The sequence below is a fragment of the Stenella coeruleoalba genome (assembly GCF_951394435.1).
Source record: "Stenella coeruleoalba genome assembly, chromosome: 14".
Classification (NCBI taxonomy): Eukaryota; Metazoa; Chordata; class Mammalia; order Artiodactyla; family Delphinidae; genus Stenella; species Stenella coeruleoalba.
Window position 1 is genome coordinate 75,018,771 of NC_137160.1, and position 20,331 is coordinate 75,039,101.

Consider the following 20,331-nt stretch of genomic DNA (forward strand, 5'->3'; position numbering starts at 1 on the left):
GGGTCTGGCCAGCTGGTCGACCCTGGCCCACAGCGGCTCCTCCTTTAGTGGGCAGAGATGTCTGCCTCCCTTCTTTGGGGGTTTTGTACCTGATTCAGGCGGGACAGTGGAAGCTGGAGGCTCCTGGGGCTGATGATTTCCCATCCCTGCCTGCCCTTTCCTGCTGTCCTCTCTCCTGGGTTTTTAAAGTACATGTGCTGTCCCTCCTGGCTGCAAATCGGCAGGTAGGCCTGTCGCTGGGATGGGTTTTCCTTGAAATTTCACAGCACCTGCTCTTTGTCAAGGCGGGTGGAGGACTGCAAGCCCATGTGGGTCTGTGTGGTATCCCAAAGGGTTAGGTTGGTTCTCAAACTTCACTTTGAACTTGGGGATCCACTAGTGTCCCAGAGGCTGCTATAGGTAGTACAGGGGTATTCCTGAGTGGCTATGCGGGACTCCCTTCAGGACCTCCAGGCAGCCCCGGCAGTTCCTCTTCTGTCCGTTTATAGGCTGGCTTCAGTAATGTGCTGTCCTTGGAAGAGAGAGTTTGTGTTTGAGAGGGTTTGCTTGACGTTGACCAGACATGGGTGTTCAGTGTCAGTTTACAAACCCCCACGAATGGGGGGCTCACTACTCCGCTCCCAGTGGTTCTGTGATAAAATCACTCTGTTATCAGGAAGGACTTCTGAACAGAATGAGGTTGGACTCTTCTGCCTCCACTGGAGGCCCGCATCCCATCCCAAACCCCTCGTGTTCAGCACAGCTCCCCCTCACCTGCTCCCTGCCATGCAGGGATGCCCCCTCCCGGCACACAAGCCCAGCGGGAGTTGGGATCCTGGCCTCCACGTGGGAGCCCGGGGTTCCCAGGGGTGGGGGTGGGGTGGAGGATGTAATGGTGCTCAGTGTTGAGAGCTGGGGGTGACAGCAGGCACAGTGGGGTGGGAGGGAGGGAGGGAGGAAGACAGCCATGTTGGAAAAACTCAAAGGAGCTTCATTTTAATAAATAATGCTTTTCTTCTTCAATGAAAGTTTGCACATTAGAAAAGTGAGTAAGGATGGACTTTGGGCTTTCTGGGAGGAGAGACAAGATGGTTCTTCCACCCTGGACTGTGGCCCTGTCCACCTTCCCAGGGAGAAGTTACCACAGCCGCAGAAGATGATGCTGGGGCGTCTGCATCAGAGGACATCTCATCTTGAGGAGGCCCCGCTGCTGTGGTTCCTGTCCCTCCTGCCCACCCTCTCTGGGTACCTGGTCTATCCCATGTGGGCAGTTGTCACCCTAGCAGGGGTGGATAAGAGCGAGGGGCGGGGAGAAACCACAGAGCAGTCACACAGATACCAAAGAGTGCAGTTCACAGCCTTGCTAGCTGCTTCCCTTCCGGGCCTTCTGCACAGTGTTCTCATGAGAATGAGGTTACCGGCTGGCCCGGGCCACAGGCTCCCAACAGACACGAGAATAATATTTCACAAGTCACTGGATAAAACTCCAGCCCTTCCAGGGGTCTCCCGGGTAGGGGAGGCGTCCTCACTGGGGCAGCCCGCTCTTCATGCCCAGCTGTTTCTTGAGCTCCGGCAGCTGGGCCAGGCTAATGTTGCTGCCCCCACAAACGATGACCACGAGGGAGGACAGTGGGGTACAGAGCTTCCCCTCTCCTTGCAGCTTCTGAACCACGTTGCTGTAGATGGCGGCCAGGGCTGCCCCACAGGCGGGCTCCACCAGGATCTTCTCCTCATCTGCCAGAGGAGGGGGATGGTGAGGGTGGAGCCAGAGTTCCGCAGGGTGCAAGGGAACAGTCGGGCCACTGGTAAAGCATAAGCCACTCAGCTCTCAGCCCTGGGCACAGACTCTGGTCCAGGACCAACCCCACCTGCCATCATTACCCTACACTGAACTTCCAAGGTCTGAGCCAGGGCTGAGTTTCATCATCAGTGCTAACACTGAAAAGATGATTGTAATTTCCTGAGCACCGTGTTGAGGATTCTGAGGAATCATCTGAGCAAGAATGCCAGGGTTGATTAGCCAAACTAACTGTGAGTATAGGAGAATTAAGTGGCAGCTTAAGTGTGTGTGTGTGTGTGTGTGTGTGTGTGTGTGTGTGTTTGTCATCCCTGTCCCAGGATGAACCCGGTAAGAGTCCAGCTTAGTTACAGACCCACCTCTGAATCCAACACTGAGGCCCATAGTTTCCTTTGTTACCCTGGCTACCAGGAAACTCAGAGCCAACATTTTAAATACTTCGTTATTTTGCCTTGCTGTTATGTTATCAGACTTACTTCTTCATTTGTCCCTCTGGTCTTTCTATTTTTACCACCGCATTGCATTAACTTCCATTAATGGGAAATTCCAGGGAGGGACGGGAGACAGAACTGTGAATGGGATCCCTTGGCACGCCCAGTGGACGGCCACTTAGGTCCTGAATCAGCAGGTCGGGTCTTGAAAGGACTTGGCACATACCCACAAACTTCTCAACAGCGGCCACAGCCTCCTGGTCCGAGACAACTTCAGAGAAAATGGGGTGTTCCTGAAACACCTTCATAGCCTGTGCTGTCACAGTGGTCACGCCCAGGGCTTTGGCAACACTGGGAGAGGCAAGGATGGAGAAGCGGGGGAAGACATAGGAGAGAGGAGGGAGGCAGACCATGTGACTACCTTCTGGCCAATGAGAGGTAAATGGAAGTATCGTGTCTTTAAAGGGAGGGGGCATAGCTTCTGCCCTGACTTCTTCCTGCTAGATGGAGTATGGGTGTGATAGCTGGCACTTAAGCAGCTATTTTGGGCCATAAGTCTACATGATAAGGATTATGGAGAACAAACTCAAGGATCCCGGGCCCCTGGCTTCGTGGAGTTGCCCCTGGACTGCCTACCTCCAGATTATTTTTATATATGAGAGGAAATAAAGTTCAATTTTGTTTAAGCCATTGTTATTTTGGGCTCCTGTATAATGTGGCCAAACCTTATCCTAATCAAACACCATCTGTCAAAAGTTTGGGGCTGGGATAAGAACTCCTTGGGAGCAGGAGCTGTGTTTATTCACCACTGTCTCCCCAGGATCAGCCAGTGTCTTGCACATATTAGGGGCTCAGTAAATGGTTGGTAAATTAGTGAGGTGCGTAAAACCCTGCCACAGAGGAACCCAATAAATGATTAATCTTAGACTTTTCATGCAAGGAAGTGTGATGTTGGTACAGAGTCACACAGACTTGGGTTTGGTCCCAGCCGTACCACTCACTGGCTGTGTGACTCTGGGCAAGTGACCAAAGCCTCAGTTTCTTCACCTATAAAATGGGACTGGCATCGGGATCTGCCTCACAGCCAGCACCGAGGGGAGAGCTCCCCAATGCTCACGAAACATAGTGGCAGCACCCCTGCCTACTTACCTGGTGATCTGGGGCAGGGTGACAAGTTTGCCGGCCTTGGTGGAAGCGTGGAAGCTGCTGGCTCCGATGGTCTCCATGGTGATGATGGGCACGTCCCCCCAGCCCACCTCCACCAGCCCCTGGGCCACTCCGCACAACAGCCCTCCACCCCCCACCGCCAGCACGATGGCCCCCGGCTTTGCGCTCATCGTCTCCTTCAGCTCCTTCACGATAGAAGAGTGGCCTTCCCTGGAGGAGGGGGGTGGCAGGTCAGGGCTGGGCTTCCTGGAGACCCCAGGCAGCCCTGAAGATGCCACTTACCCTCTGTATTTGCCCTCATCCCAGGCGGCTAATGGGCCTCGGGGCTGGTCACCTCGTCCCCGACTCCGCCCTGATTTCCAGATGGCAGAAACTGCATCTCTACCTGAGGGCTTTCTCTGACCACTGGAGCACTATGACTGTGGCAGCTGGCGGTGCCAGGAGACGAAACCCCCTGAGAGCAGCCCTCAACCAACTATGGGAATTAAGAATTACGGGAGTCGATGCACAGACGCCCCAGCATCATCTTCTGCAGGTGTGGTAAGTCTGGTTCATGTTCCACGCTGGCTTCCAGGGGCCCCCGAGGAACTGAGCGCCAGCTGCCCACAGTGGTCACTGGCCCATCAGTGCTTTTTATTGGCTTCCCTCCTCACTCCTCTAATGAGTCACCTCCCAAGTCAACTGCTTTCCCCGAAATCTTTGTCTCGGGGTCTGATTCTGGGGGACCCGATCGCACACACCTGTGTATCTGAGCGCATGTGTTCGCTCACGGTCAAGGAGAATGGGCATTGGTGCACGTGTGTGTGGGCACCAGCTGCCGTGCCTGTGTGTGTGCTTCTACATGGTGATGTGCACACACGTGTACACCGCTGTGTGTGATGGTGTGCATCATGGCAGGTGTCTACTCGGTGGGGTGGTGGGGTGGTCACTGCCCACCCCGGGTGACCCTGGGCTCCACGTACCAGATGAGGGGGTCATCGAAGGGAGGGACGTAGATCCAGCCTGAGTTGTTTTTCGTCAGGGCCTTGGCCACCTTGACAGCCTCATCCAATGTCTGCAAGATCACAGAGGAGGCGGGAGGGGTGAGGGGCTGGGGGACCTGGCCCTGCTACCAGGTGCCCTCCGTGGCCCCTGCCCCAGGTTGGCACTCACCTCACCCACCACCTTGACCATGGCGCCCTCATTCTTGAGCCGCTGGATGGTGAGGGCGGGCGTGGTGCTGGGCACGACGATCGTGGCGGGAATGCCCAGCTTCCTGGCCGCGTAGGCAGCTGCCATGCCTGCGTTGCCTGCTGCCGGGGTTGTGCCAGGGGTGGGGGGTAGAAAGTGTTAGTGGGACTCCCTGACCGCTAGGCTCTGAACCCTCCCTGGGTGACTGCTGGCCTCCAGCTGGAATTCTAAATTGGGGCTTCTGCAGATGTTTGCAGGGCCCAGAGAGGTGGAGCCCCTGGCCCCAGGACACACAGCAGAGGACAGGAGGAGGCATGCAGGCCACTTACCCGAGGAACAGACAAAGTGTTCGCAGCCTCGCTCAGCCCACTGTAGAGACAAAGAAGGAGGGGATCAGGCCGTACATCTTCCCTCCCCAAAGAGACTGGCTCAGGGAAGGGTGAGGGAGAGTCAGGCCACTGATGGCTCTGGGATCAGTCCACAAGGGGACCCTCTGCACTGGCACCCCTGAACCAGAGGAGGCGTTAATGGTGGGTGCTCAGGCCTTGCGGGGAAGTTGCAGGGCCTAGCCTGTAGCTCCTAGGATTTCACACGGCACCGGCCCTGGCCTGTCCAGAAAGAGGACCTGCTGCACTCTCCCGGATGATGCAGAGCCCGTGCTGTACCGTCTTGCAGAGGTGTCCGATGCCCCGGATTTTGAAGGAGCCGGAGGGCTGGGCACTGTCTATCTTGAGATAGACGGTGGTACCAGCCACTTTGGACAGGGTCATGCTGTCGCGGACGGGGGTCTTCACGTGCAGGGGTTCGCCTGACATCATTGCTGGGAGAAAGGAAGGAAACCCAGAGGGTCAGGGGAGCTGGCCCTGGTGGCAGCTGCTGCCATTCAGTAGGCAGTGTGGCTGGGAGGGACCTTGTCCCTAACTTCCCAGGAGGCCAAGGACAAGGCCCAGATTATAGCAACCTGGAGACCTGAGCTCAAATCTCAACTCGGCCACCTACTTGACATGGGACAAGGAATCTCCCTTCAGCCTCAGCTGCCTCATCTGTAAAATGGGCATAAGGGTCATCTGCCCCCCCACCTTGCCCACCCCAAGACACACATACGCTATGCTGGGAAGCTACGAACATCAGAAATAACATCCAGGGAATTCCCTGGCAGTCCAGGGGTTAGTACTCCTCGCTCTCATTGTCGAGGGCGTGGGTTCGATCCCTGGTCAGGGAACTAAGATTCCACAAGCTGCATGGCGCGGTGAAAAAGAAAAAAAAAAAAGAAAGAAAGAAAGAACATCCAGACTTTGTAACTTTTGAAGAGCATGAGGTGGAAATAGATTTGCAGGTGCTGATGCAGAGTGAGCCACAGGATGGCTAAGTGGCTGAAGCAGGGGCGGGACATCAGATCTAGTCTGTGCAGGGACACACGCACACACACACAATCCACTTGCTCCTGTGTGCACAGGACATCTCAGCAAACACACAAGAAACCAGTCAGGGTGGGGACCTCTGAGGAGAACTGGCACTCGGCATCCCCTTATGTACAATTTGAATGTTTTGCCATGTGCATATATATTACTTATTTAAATATGCATTTTTATTTTATTTTATTTTAAAAATTATTTATTTATTTATTTATGGCTGCATTGGGTCTTCGTTGCTGCGTGTGGGCTTTTTCTAGTTGCGGGGAGCCAGGGCTACTCTTCATTGTGGCGCGCGGGGCTTCTCATTGTAGTGGCTTCTCTTGTGGAGCACGGGCTCTAGGGCACGTGGGCTTCAGTAGCTGTGGCTCGCAGGCTCTAGAGCGCAAGCTCAGTAGTTGTGGCGCAAGGGCTTAGCTGCTCCGCAGCATGTCGGATCTTCCCAGACCAGGGATCGAACCCGTGTCCCCTGCATTGGCAGGTGGATTCTTAACCACTGCGCCATCAGGGAAGCCCTATTGTTATTTTTTATAATAATTATTATATTATTTAATAATCACTTCTAAAGTGATTACCATGTGCCAGACACTGTCTTAAGCTTTACAGATATTAACTCACTTAATCCTTTTAACAGTCCTAGGAGGTGTCTTTATTCTCCAGTTCTGGTGAGGAAACGGACTCTGACTCTGTTTTTCAGGTTGACCACATGTACCTCTTATGATGCGACATTGACACTTTTCTAGATGGGAGGTGGGGTGGGGTCTATGCTTCCTCCTCTTGAACTGGGTCGGAGGTGGGAGGGGCGCTGTGGCTGCAGTGGAAATGACGCTATGTGACGTCCAAGCAGTGAGGTGCTGGTGAATATTTAACTGTGGCTTCTCCGAAGGAAAAGAAAGTCCTGATTTCTAGTGTGTGGCTCTAGCCCAGTGTGGCTCTCAAGGCTGGTCCACGTGAGGTGACCCAGCTTCCACCTGGCTGGTAAGCTCCCTGTCCTAACCCAGATGCCATGATGGGCGCAAGCCCAGGCCGCACGCGGAGGCCACAGGTAGGTGTCCCGCCCGACAGTTCCAGCTGAGATTCCAGCTGATGGCCAGACGTGGGGTCTGACTTAGGGATGACTCTAGCCCAGCTACCGTCATCACACTGCAGCCCCCAGGTGAGACCCAAGTGGGAACTGCCTAGCTGAGTCCAGTCAAGCCCCAGAGTCATGACAGGTAAAGAATGGTCTGCTGCTGTTTTCAGTCACTCACCTTGGGGCAGTTTGTCACAGCAATAGAGGCTGGAGTATTGACTTGCCCAAGGTCACACAACTAGGGAGTAGGGGAGGCAGGACTTTTTCTTTTTATTTTTGGCCATGCCGCGTGGCTTGTGGGATCTTAGTTCCCCAACCAGGGAATGAACCTGTGCCTTTGGCTGTGAAAGCGTGGAATCCTAACCACTGGACTGCCAGAGAATTCCTAAGTGGGGAAGACAGGATTTGAACCAGGCAGCCTAGGCCCAGAGCCAGGCTCTCTCCAGGACACATGGGTGTGGCTCAGGGTCTCCTGTCTGCACGGATTCTGGGTGACTGAGAAACTAAGGTGGCCCAGATTCTGACCACGCCCCCTTTCCATCCTGCCTCTCCTGCTGAGTCACAGGGGAAACTGATTCTCCCCAGCTTGATCGGAGCCAGAATTGATCAGCGGGTGGTTGAACAGCCTATTTGCTCCTCCCCTCCCCCCCACCCCAGAAGGCCAGGCAAGGGTGGCTACCCCCTCCCATCCCCCCACTACATTTCCAGTGACTCCACTGGTCCAGCCCCTGGACCTGGGTACTCCTGGCCCAGGCATCCCCCCTCCTGGAATGGTCCAGATATGCCTGGCTTGGAAGAAAAGTGGGGGATGGCGTTCTGACCACCCCAGCAGCCTTAGCACCCCCCAAATATGGGCCTCCCATGTCTTTCTGAATTAACTGACATTCAGGGCCTGGGAGGGGGGGGCCCAAACACACACCACCTCTCCCCTAGATCTGCTGAATACAAGTCAGAAACAGGAGGCACTCCAAACCAGGGGCATCCCCACATCTGTTTGAATTAACTTTTAGTTCCTGGAGGTTATTCCTCAAACAATGGCATTCTTGTTCTGGTTGACTGGACCTTAAGGTCTTATGCAGGTCTTATGCAGGTAGCCAAGTCCTGGCCTCAGGGAGCCCTCCTGGTGGGGGTGGGGGAGGCACCCACCCCTTTCAGGTGGATTCGGAACACCCGCCCCCAACCCGTCTCCCACTGTGCCATCGGATGCCCGCAGGTGAGGGGGCAGGGTCCCTCCAGCACAGTGCCCTGTGGAAAGGGGGCGTCTGTAAACTGCACTGGGCAGCCATTCCCACCTGCTAAGACTTCAAAAAAGGAGGCTGAGCCAGGTGCAGAGGAGGGAGGGGGCGCGGGAAGCTGCTGTCTGCCTACCTGTCACCCGGCAGTCAGAAGTTACAGTCTCACGTGACTCACAGTACGAGCTCAGTAAAAATGAACTATTATTATACATGGACGGAACACTTTAAGTGCACTATCTCATTTCACCCTCACAACAACCTTAAGAGGAAGGTTCTGTTATTATTACCCCCACTTTACAGATGAGGAAACTGAGGCACGGAGCTGGCAGTGCACCCAGACAGTCTGGCTTCAAAGCATGGGTTTTTATGCTCAACTGACTCTACCTCCCCCTCTTCCCCTGGGAAAACCCAGGCTGGCCGCAGGCACTCCAGTCGCAGGGATGGAGCTGAGGATGGATGGGGCCGCTTACCGGGCAAAGGCGATGAGCTGGCGGCTGCACAAAGCGTGCGAGCAAGGGAGGGATAGATTGGAGATGGTCTAGATGGGTAGACGGCCCACGGACAGATGAAGTGCAGAACAGGTAGAGAGTGTCTTCAGAATCGTCCCGGGGCTAACGGGTCCGGGCTTTATCCCCCCAGGCGCCTCCGGGCAGCCAATGGGGCCCCAGGACAGGCCACACCCCCTCCAGGCCCCGCCCCCTGGCCCAAGGCCGGGGGCTTCCAGGAGGGGAACCAGAAGCTAGCGGCGCCTCTCTCTGGCAGCTGCTTCTGTCTTTTTCCCAGTCCCGGTAGCCACCTCCCCTTCCCCATCCACAACCTCACTTGCAAATGAGGACAAATACCTACTTCCCTAGGGATTTTAGGAGGCTGCTGGAGGAGGGTGTGCGATAACGCACTTAAAGTCGCTAGCGCGTGCTTGGCACTTAGTAGACACCCAAGAAACAAACAGTGGAGAAAGTGGATACTATTATCATCCCCGTCTTACAGAAAGGGAAACTGAGGCACACAGTAAGAGGGATGAGCTGGCACTTGAACGCAGCAGTCTGACTCCCAAAACTGCAATCTAAACACAGTTTTTAAAATTGCCGTCCCCTGTCATCCTTTATGACCCCTTTGTCCTAAAGGGGCAGACAGCCTTATGGGTAAGACCCAGGAGGGTCAGGGTTCAAATCCAGGCTCTGCCCTTTACTAGCTGCATGGCCCTAGGCAAGTCACTTTGGCTCCTGGGGGCTCTGTTTGCTCATCTGTAAAATGGGGATGATAATGGTACCTCCCTCCTAGGATTAGATGACATGATAATGTATGTATGTATGGAATTGAGTGTGAGTGTTCAGTAAGTGCTGGCAGCCATCACCATCATCCTCACCATCATCTTCATCATCACAGAAGTGGAAGGTCTTGCCTCCCTGCCCCATGCCAAGCCTCGGATCTGTCGCTGGCTGTCTGCAGGGGTCTGCATCCCCACAGGGGTGGTGCGCGCGCGCGCGCGCACACACACACACACACACACACACACACACACACACACAGAGTCAGCTTTCTCCCTGGCCCCTTCAACAAAGCTTTCTTGTCCAACTGGCCAGGAAAAGAATATCGATGAGACAGAGGGCAGAGAGGGCACAGACAGACCACACAGCCATCCCCCTCCATGCGACAAGCTGTCCCCCTCTGACTATCCACAGGCCATCCCTGTAAGGCCAGCAGGTCCGGGGAAGGGCCCAGGGAGCCAGACGGAACCCCCACCAAAGTGGCTGATGCAACCGACACCTGACCTTGCCACACCACTCGGCCCTGATCTTCCCACTCCCCGAGGGGCGGAACCAAGGGCTCTGAGACTGATGCAACGACACCTGACATTGCCACAACACCCGAGAGATTACCAAAAAAGGGCTGCTTCACACAGCAAGCACCTCCCCTGCGTCCACCCCTATAAATTTTGTTCGCGCCCACACCCGGGCGCGACTTCTCTGGCCCCTTTCTCTCGGACCAGTGAACCTCGCCCGGGAGCGTTCCCAAATAAAGCTTGCTTAAGCTCTCCTCCATTTTTTGGTGCCGTTCCTTACAATCCCGAGCCCCCCTTCCTAGTGGGACATCCACAGCTGTGTGTTGGGGATCCAGGGTGGCGGAGCTGAAGGGATGTGAGCATCAGGAAGCTCACGTGTAGCCACAGCCTCCTGGTGTGCATCTGAGTGTATACAGCTGGCGCTCACTTTGCCCGAGTATCTGCTTGTGCCTGATTCCATGTCAAGTGTTTCCTATGTGGGTTTTCACTTAACCCTCAGACAGCTAGGGGAGTGGGCATTTTGAATCCCACCTCACAGGTAAGGAAACAGGCTCAGAGGTGAAGTAAAACTGCCCAAGGTCACCCAGGAGGCAGGGATGAAATGAGTCAACTGAAATAAAACCGCACAAGGTGAGAGCTGTGAGTTTCAGTTTTATTTGGGAGCTTACTGAGGACAGTAGCCCGGGCAGGAGACATCCTCCCAGATCGCTCTAAGGAGCTGCTCCAAAGAGGTGGCGGCGGGGGCGGGGGGGGGGGGCGCGGAGAGGTCAATACATATAAGATTTGGTGAAGGGGGTGCACGCAATCCAGCAAACATCTCGGTACAGCGTTGCTGCTATTCACCAGGAACAGACATCTCCGTTAATGACTTCAGTGCTTTTCTAGGTATGAGAAGATACAAGAAATTGGGTTCCTAAAAATTTTTCCTGAAAATATCCAACTGTCTGAAGGCCTGTTCTGCCAATTTTCCCAGAGCACAGAGCGCCTCATTCCTGATCACAGCCCTGAACTCCTTTTGGGCAGGGTGTGTTGAAGGTCAGAGATTGCAGTGGCTAGCGACGTCACTCTTGTAGAACCAGGTGACCGGTGACATTTTTTAGTTGTCAAGTGCAAATTCAGGAATTCTGAGTCCTTCATGGATACAAGGCTGATGGAGGGGTTGGAGGTGGGGGTCAGGGAGGGCATCTGGCCCAGCCTGGTCACAGTCAGAAGTCCCAGATTTAGGCTTTTGATGCTGCCTCCACACGGGGGATTAAGCTCCATTCCAGTGGAACAGCACCCTGACTGGGCGGTGGGAAGCTGCAAGTGGTGGAAACAAGGTGATTAATTCTTTCTTTTGACCTCTATGTATTGGTCCATTAATTTCAACAAGAATGGATCACGGCTGTGATTTGAAAAACACCAAATTAAGAAAATCAATCCTATAAGAACCAAAAAGAGAGGAAAAGACAAAATATATATCATTTTTGATATACCGTCTGGGCATTTAAAAAAAAAGTAACTTTACTGGGACTTCCCGTGCTTCCAATGCAGGGGGCATATGGGTTCCATCCTTGGTCGGGAACTGCATACCATACCGCACAGTGCAGCCAAAAAAAAAAAAAAGTAACTTTATTGAGATATAATTCACAAGGCATACAATTCACCCATTTACAGAGTATCAGCTTTAGAACATTTTCATCATCCCACAAAGAAACCCCCGACCCAACAACAATCACTTCTCCTTTTCCCCCCTCCCTCCAGCCCCTGGCAACGACCAATCTGCTTTCTGTCTTTATGAATTCTTCTATCTGAACATTTCATATAAATGGGATCATATACTGTGTGGGCTTCTGTGTCTGGCTTCTTTCACTGAGTATTCTGTCTTCAAGGTTCAACCACATTGTAGCATGTGTCAGTGCTTCCTTCCTTTTTATTGTTATTTATTATTTATTAATTTTAATTTTTTTTTTAATTCAAGATCCATTTGTTCTCTAGTTCTGCCCACACCCTCCTTGAAAGGGCGTTGAATCCTTCCGTTCACTTTAACACCTTGTGCTGAAAACACGTGTTCCGAGGTTTCGACTATGAGATCCACATTCTTAAAGCACTAATAAACCTCATCTAGATTTCTCCCCTTGGATGGGAGGAGATGACCCAAACACAGCGAAGAACAGCTTAGGACTGTGGGCTCTGCTCACCCAGAAGACCTTGCGGCTTCCCTGACCACCCGGCTGGAGCCAGGATTAGGGCCCTGAGACGAGGGGCACCTGCTGGGCTGCTGCCCCCGCCTCCTGTCCTGTTCACTAGGCTGGCTGTCACCTCTAGTTTCCCTGGAGTTCGGGCATTCCGGACGGTCTCTGCTCACACTTCTGTGACACGCCTGCTGCCTCAGCATCGCTGATCCACACCAAGGGGGAAAGGCACACAGAACTGCTTTTCAGCACACCAACGTTCCACACAGAAGTTAAGCCTGCAGGTTCTTTGTCATCAGAGGACATTTTCAAGGCCATGACTTTCCCGGGCTCTCTACTGCCCTTGCCGGCAGACGGGATGCGCGTGGCTGTGGTGCTGAGTGGGCGCACCCCCCCGGCTCCACTCCGGTTCACTCTCCTGGAGAACTGAGGGCGGTGCCCTGGGCTCGTCAGCAGGCTCTACCCTGAACCCAGTCCTAGAGTGACAAGAGCCACACCTGCAGGTCTGTTCCACTGACCAGCTGCACAGGACCGAGCTGAGCCACGGACCTTGGTCTGGATTGTGTTGGCTGGTCGTTCTTGCCTAGGTTCACAGGCCAACAGCCGCTGCCCTCCCTTTCCTGCTCATCACCGCACCAGCGGCTCACTCCTACCTGCTGCCGTCACACGCCTGCCAACCTCGTGTTCGGGGGCCAGCCAAGAACTGAGACCCCAGCAGGCCCCCAGTTCCCAGCAGGCAAACTCCCCATTAAACTACTGCTGCCTAGCGGTGTTCTCGAGGCTTCAGAGCCGGGAGAGTGCGGAGAGCTGCTGGAGGGTCTTAGGGGGAGGCTGGCCGCTGTCATTGTACAAACCTCAGAGAGATCAGTTCATGCCCATGACTCTAGCATCCAAGGCGTGTCCGTTTCCAGATAGCAAGTGAGTCAGTTTCCTGACAGAACCAAGTTCAAATCCAACTTTTGCCATGAACTTGCTTTAACGGATAGTAGTATCCACCCCTTAGATTTGTCGTGAGGATTTAATGACTTAATTGATGTAAAGTTGTAAGGACAGTTGTAAGCCCAGCATATACCAAGATATTTACAGGGGGTTTCAGTCTCAGAACACAAACCGCATGTGCACCAAATGAAGACTTTTTTATTTTCCTCTAACTCTGCTTAATTTTTATTTCAAGCAGGTAAATAATTGGAGACCATGAGGGGTTTTCCCTCCCCCCTCCCCACTAGGGGTGGCAGTGACATTCCAGGGCTGAGTCAACACAAGATGGGGTGGGGATGCTGCCTGGTCCTCACTTGTCTGACCCCCGCCCCAGCTTGCTGGGGGGGCCCTTCCTCATTCCCTGCCACGTGAATCCTTGTCCCACAGTCTGGGGGCCACGGGCAACCATTCCAGAGAAAGGTTGGAGACTCAAGGTATCTTCACTTCCCTCCCTGTTTTGGCCACTGCCTTAAACTTTCTCTTATCTCCATTCCCTGAGGCAAAGTGCACGGCCCCTCTTCCAGCAGCGGAGTGTGGAGTAGATGCCTATCAACTGTACATCTGCAGGAAAGTTTGAATAAGTCGTTAAACTTTGGTAGCTTGAACTATCCGCTGGAGACTATTGATACCATGAAAATCAACAAATGTTACAAATGAGGACTCCTTCCTTCTTTCCTTCCTTCCTTCTTTTCCTTTTTCTTTTTCTCTCTCTTTCTCTGTCTCTCTCTGATTTGCCTCTTTGTCTCTCAATGTCTCTCTTTCTTTGTCTCTGTCTCTCTGTGTTTGTCTCTGTCTCTCTGTTACTCTCTGTCTCTCACTGTCTGTCTCCTCCCCAGGGGAGGGAAGTGAGGGGGAGGGAGTGATAAGTTAATATTCTCAAAATATTATTCCTCCATGATACATGCCTCTGCTATGCATTTCCCCTGATTATACAGAAAAATAACTATGGCAAAAGGGAAAAACTTGTTACTGCGGATCCCGGACTGGCTCTTGTTCATTGCCCCCTCTTTACTGAATGGTTGCAGTCAGTTTCTTTTCCAGCTTTTTCTCTGTCATCGGCTAGCTTCTCAACATCTGCGTCCATGCAGTGGGCCTGTTTCTCCCTCCGTTTTAAAACATAGGACTTTAGTCAGTTAAGCTCGCTTTGAATGAGAATGAAAAAAAAAAAAAAGCACCTCGTTATTTAAGCACCCTCTGAGGAGAATCTTTCTGCAAAGCAAAGAATCCTCTTGTAAGAAATATTGTTATTTTCCACTACTTTTGCAGGTTTGGGTATAGGGACTTAAAAAAAAAAAACCTTTTTATTTTAGAATAGTTTTAGATTTACAGAAATGGAAATCTAAAACTGCATAGATAGTACAGAGTGTTCCTATATACCCCACACCCAGTTTCCCCTATTATTAATTTACATTAACACGGTACATTTGTCACAATTAGTGAACCACTGTCGATATATTATTATTCAATGAAGTCCATATTTTACTCAGAGTTCCTTAGTTTCTCCCTGACGTCATTTTTCGGTTCCAGGATCCCATCCAGGACGGCACGTTACATTGAGCCATCCTGTCTCCTTAGGTTCTTCTTGGCTGTGACAGTTTCTCAGACTTCCCTTGTTTTTGATGACCTCGACAGATTTGAACAGACCTGTCGTGGATTTTATGTTTTTTCTCATGAGTGGAAGGACGGGGGTTATAGGATTTGGGGAGGAAGACCATGGGGGCGATATCTCATCCCATCCCATTAAGACCATGCCAACTCCCAACATGACTCATCACTGTGGATGCTGACCTCGATCACCTGGCCCAGGTGCTGGTTGTCAGGTGTCCCCCCTGTAACGTTCCTCTTTCTTCCAGGTGTGGAGTGTTTCTGAGTTGCGTCCATGTGTATGGCGCACAGATCCCATATTTACTTGGGGGACTTCCTGTCCCTGTGTTGTGATTGTCCTTCTGTCTGCATGTCACTTGGATCTGTCTGTCTCAATGGGGGAATCATTACACAAAGCCCAAGGACTGACTAACACGCTTTCCCCTCCCCTGGTGACAGTAACGCCTCTCGTGTTGGGTCCACACTGCCTCCTAGACAGATTCTCTAGCTCATGCTCTCCAGTATGGTAGCCCCTGGCCACCTCTGGTTATTTACATTAAAGTAAAATTTTTATTGAAGTACAGTTGATTTACAATATTGTGTTAATCTCTCTTGTACAGCGAAGTGGTTCAGTTATACATATATATATACATTCTTTTCCATTATGGTTTATCACAAGATATTGAACATAGTTCCCTGTGCTATACAGTAGGACCTTGTTGTTTATCCATCCTAAGGTTATTTACATATCGATTAAACAAAATTAAACGAAAGTTACAATTCAGTTCCTCAGTTGCAGAATCACAATTCAAGAGCTCGGTATGCATGGGTGGTGAACGGCTACCATATTGCACAGCGGAGATTACGGACCATTTTCATGCCATGTTTCCATGATGGCCCCCGCCTCCTTGCCCCACTCCGCCCTCATCCCCACCTCTCTCATTTCCCCAGGACAAATGATGTTATCAGTATTGTTCTCCATGAACCTACAGGTATTGATGCAATCATAGACTGGTGTATCAGGAACTTTTTGCTCTTGTTGTCTTTTTAAAAGCAACATTGTTGTTTGTTTAAAAAAAAAGTCATCACACCCCTGTTTGAGGAAAGCATCCTAAGAAGTTGTTTGGAAAATCTGGGATTTTTGAAGAATGCACTAATCATTCCATCTCTAGACCGCTGTTCTAATCTACAGATCCTGGACTTGAGCTGCAGCATCTAGATTTCCAGTCTCCAGCCACCCTGCTCACTTCAGACTGGCTCCTACTGCCAATCCTAATTGGCAAGAGCCAATTCCTTAATATCTACCCTGCTGCTACTGTCTGTCTTGAATTCAGTGCGTTTTATGTACTGACCAACTCCTCGGTCTCAGGTCTGAATTCACAGGGAGCTTCTATCAGTAACAGAGGACCACTCAGTTCAGTCCTGGGTTTTTCCTCCAATCGCATGGCTTGTCCCTACACTTGTGCTATTAAAGGTATACAAGTGTATCGAGTTGTACCACCTCCTATATTGTGCGATATTTAATACACTGCACCCTTAAAGCTGGCTATCCATTTATCTTTATTTCAAAAATCTGAACATGGGGCCAGAACTGTTCCCCTTTTTCCTCTGGGCCCCGTTTTCCCCATCCACTATAAGGGTGGCTTAGATGGCCCTGACAAATTCTTTCAGCTCAGATATCATGGCTGTGAATTTGTAAGTCTCTTGGGACAAGACCACCTATGTTGGATGTGGGATCCCTCAGTGATTGGTCCCATGGGCTATTTGCTGGGCAAGTGACTTAACCGTTCTGTGCCTCAGCTTCTCCCTTAATAACGGACTCCTTTCCTTATCAGGGCAAGAGGAGAGAGGGAAAGTTCCTCTGCACAGGGTTTCAAACTCAAAGAACTCCAGGAACCAGGCAGGAGCCTTCTGGGTCTTAGGGATGCAATAGAGAAAGATGGGGACAGTGGCAAATAGAACAGTCCCCCACGGGATAGCTCTACAGAGGACAGAGTGAATCAGCTCCGGCCAGCAAAAACGTGGCCCCCTAGTTTGAGACCCTCTCTGCTCTAGAATGATTGATCATCTTGGCAAGGGTCTGAGACATTAGCTAAGACATATTGGGTGTTAGAAGATCCAGGGCAAATCCCAGCTGGGCTACTCAGCAGCTAGACTGGATGCTTGACTGCACGAACTCCAGTTCTCCTACCTGTTAATGGAACTGAACCTCTGTGCCTTGGAAAGTGTATGACGCAGAGTCCAGAGTTAAACCTGCAAATTCAGAGGGCCAGTTAACTGTGTCCAAGACTCCATCCCTCCCCTTTACGCAGTTCCCTTGCCCTGGGAACAAGAAGGCCAGCTGGGGGTGAAGATGGTGAAATGAAGCTTAATGAATAATCCGGGAGACTGGCCGGGGTGTTTGGCAGCCTGAGGTGTCAGGGACAGTGCCTGGCTAACAAATGTGGATCTGGGAGGGGATGGGTCAGTGACTTGGACCCCTCTCCAGCCTCATCTGCTCTCTGATGCAGCCACTCTGGCTTCCTCACTCCATCCTCTTCCAGGTCAGGAGCTCTGGGTCTAAGCCCTGGCTCTGCCCCTGCTGTGTGACCTCAGGAAAATGACCTAGGCTTTCTGAGCCAAATCTGACTCCACAATGTGGAGTTCATTACAATACCTACCTCCCCCAGGGTGTTGTAAGCGTCCTGTGATAGAACGATGTCATGTTCCCAAACTTCGTACATTCACGTGCTGCCTTTGCAATTTTTGCCACACTGTTGTGTCACACCTTTTATAATACTGATAAAACAACACTAGCAGCAGCAGCAGCAAACACAGGATACTTCCTACTGTTCTAAATAGTTTACATCTGTTAATTTTTTTTTTTTTTTTGGCCGCACTGTGCAACATGGGGGATGGTTCTCTGACCAGGGATCGAACCCGTGTCCCATGCATGGGGAGCGCAGAGTCTTAACCACTGGGCTGCCAGCGAAGTCCCCATCTGTTAACTCTTTTGATCCTCACATAAACTCCACTAGGGAAGCAGTATTTTTTTTTTCTACGCACCAAATGGAAATTCAGTATTATAATCAAAACTTCAAAGTCTTCCTCCCATACTGCTTTAATGTAAGGAAAAATAGCTTTTAATTTAATTTAATTTTTGGACAGGAAAGTAGTATCTATTGGTGGGCATGAGTAAGGAGAGGACAGTGCCAAGGCTCTCATGAATGCAGGACCTGCCATTTGTCCAGGGGGCCACGATTAGGGATGTATTCGACCCCACAGTCATCCGGGATGAGCCACTTTTCTGCCACCATGTTTTCAAATTCATCTGCTTAAACTTCGTAAATCCCCACTCCTTGGAGATGTGAATCTTCTGGGGGCCAGGGAACTTGAACTCAGCCTGTGTAGGGCCTCAATCACATGCTCCTTGCTCTGCAGCTCGGTGCGGATGAACATTATGACTTGGCCAATGTGGACCCTGGCCACTGTGCCCTGGGGCTTTCCAAAGGCACCGCGCATACCTGTCTGGAGCCTAGATTGGGGACCGCATGCCGGACATGAATGTCCACTGGAAAGGGCTGTCTCCAAGGTCCCTTAGGGCAACCCATACAGGCAACAGGCTGCATACACTACTGGGGAAGTAGTATTTTATCCCCATCTTACACTTGAGGAACCAACGCACAGAGAGGTTAAGTAACCTACCCAAGCCACAGCCAGTAAGTGCAAAGCTGGTATTTGTACTAGAGGCTGGCTTCAGGGTCTGTGTTCTAATTGTTACTGCCTCTTCATGCCAGAAACTTACTGCTACTATTTAATATTAAAAAAAGAAAAAACCCTCCATTTTTAAACTTTAATACATGCCTTAGCTTCTTCCTAAGCAATAACATCCATAAAATTATGTGTATTACTTTATACACACACACACACACACACACACACACACACACACACACACACACACACACAGAGGATATAAATACCCAACTAGTAAAAAACCTTTGGGAATCTCTCATCAACACAAAAGGGCTGGCATACAGTAGGCGTGCAATAAATGCAGCCATCATGCTTCTTGTCCAAACCTGAACTCTATGCTAAGGCCCCACTCCTCCAGGAAGCCCTCCCTGATCACACCCACCCTCAGCTGCCCTATGGGGACCTTCTGCTCTCTGTTCTCCTAGGGGGTGTTAGGGTTGTCACTGAATTAGTGACTTCCTCTCCCCTCCAGGCTGGGGGCCACCTCAGGGCATGAACTGGGTTTATCACCTCTGTGTCCCCAGTGCCCAGGCCAGGACAGGACACCTGTCAAGGATGGTGTTTGTTTAATGTGAGGATGGGGATGAAACTGCTAAAGTCCTCATCAAGGATCATGACCAAGCAGTTCCTCTTGACCCCAAGTGGCCAGGAGTTAATCATCAAACCCGGGGAGGTCACACACAGGTCAAGAAGGGCACAGACCATCTGGGCTGCCAGGTGCTGCCTGGACCTCACCTCCCATTTGATATATAGGGAAACTGAGGCCCCCCCCAAATTAATGTGACCAGCTCAGATTCACCCAGTGAGATGCTGATAGAGACAAGACATGAATGTGATCACGTCATTCCCCTGCCTAAAGCCTTCCATGGCTCCCTAGTGCCCCTGGGGTGAGGTTCAGACTCTCACAGGCATCCAGTGGACTCTGGTCCTTGCCCACCTCCTCAGCCCCAAACCCACATGCTGTCCCATCCTTGCCTTTTCTCTTCGAGTCCTCCTGCACATGTCTCTGTTCCTGGAACACCCCATGTTTTTCAGTTTCAGACCTTTGCTTTCCCTGTTCCTGATTCCTGACCCCTCTCAGTCTCCTCCTCCAGGAAGCCTTCCCAGCCCTCAAGGGCCAGGTGAGGTACCTGCTCTGGGCGCCCACAGCCCTACCCCACCTCTTCTTGCCAACATCTGACAGCATTGATCATAGCTGCTCTTCAGTGGTATCTTGGGGCTTCTTGAGGGCAGGGGACATGCTGTCTTGTTTGAAGCTAAAGGTCCCAGGACTTGACACATAGTTGGTGTCCAATAAATATTCTTTGAGTGAATGAATCGGTTGTCAGAGTCATTCATTTGAACAATAAATAATTGTTTGAGTCCCAATGTTGGGTATAAAATATCACAGATGAGGAGGAGCTTCAGAAGAAAACATGCCTTTCTCATGTGACAGATAATAATTGTTCCTTTATCCTTGTTTTCTTGTCTCAGACCTAAGTTGACCTTGACAGTGGTCCAGGGGAAGTGGCTTGGCATTTGGCACAAGCACTGGGCTTGGAGGTGTCTATGTCACAGCAAAGGTGGTCCAGGGTGAGAGCTAAAGGGTGCCCCTCGCTGGCTGGGTGGCCTTGGCTGAGTGAGTCCCCCTCTCTGGGCCTCAGTTTCTTCGTCTGTGAAATGGGACCAGGTAATCACATGTCTCGGACAGCAAACCGGGAGGCAATGAAGGCTGATCTTGTCCCCTTTCTCCTTCAGTGGGGAGCTGTCCCTTTAATACAGGAGGTGGGGCCAAGGCCACAGGAAGCTGCAGGAAGCTGGCAGAGCCAGTGCC

The 20,331-nt window shown here is 51.6% G+C and overlaps 1 protein-coding gene across 1 annotated transcript; it reads right to left on the minus strand.

Moving 5' to 3' along the window:
* Positions 1-1,415: 1,415 nt before the first annotated feature.
* Positions 1,416-5,372, minus strand: SDS (serine dehydratase). Its single transcript, XM_079942683.1, has 7 exons — positions 5,211-5,372; positions 4,875-4,914; positions 4,528-4,667; positions 4,338-4,429; positions 3,358-3,585; positions 2,435-2,559; positions 1,416-1,713 (listed from the first exon to the last, which is right to left on the minus strand). The coding sequence occupies exons 1-7, from the start codon at positions 5,361-5,363 to the stop codon at positions 1,505-1,507; spliced, it is 987 nt and encodes a 328-aa protein (XP_079798809.1). The 5' UTR covers positions 5,364-5,372; the 3' UTR covers positions 1,416-1,504.
* Positions 5,373-20,331: the final 14,959 nt, after the last annotated feature.

Bases quoted from the DNA above. Each gene is read 5' to 3' on its own strand.
- SDS (XM_079942683.1), bottom strand. From the start codon at position 5,363: ATGATGTCAGGCGAACCCCTGCACGTGAAGACCCCCGTCCGCGACAGC. The intron at 4,915-5,210 runs GTACAGCACGGG...TTGTCTCTACAG, and splicing joins TCGGACACCTCTGCAAGACG to TGGGCTGAGCGAGGCTGCGA. The intron at 1,714-2,434 runs GTATGTGCCAAG...CTCCTCTGGCAG, and splicing joins CGCTGTTGAGAAGTTTGTGG to ATGAGGAGAAGATCCTGGTG.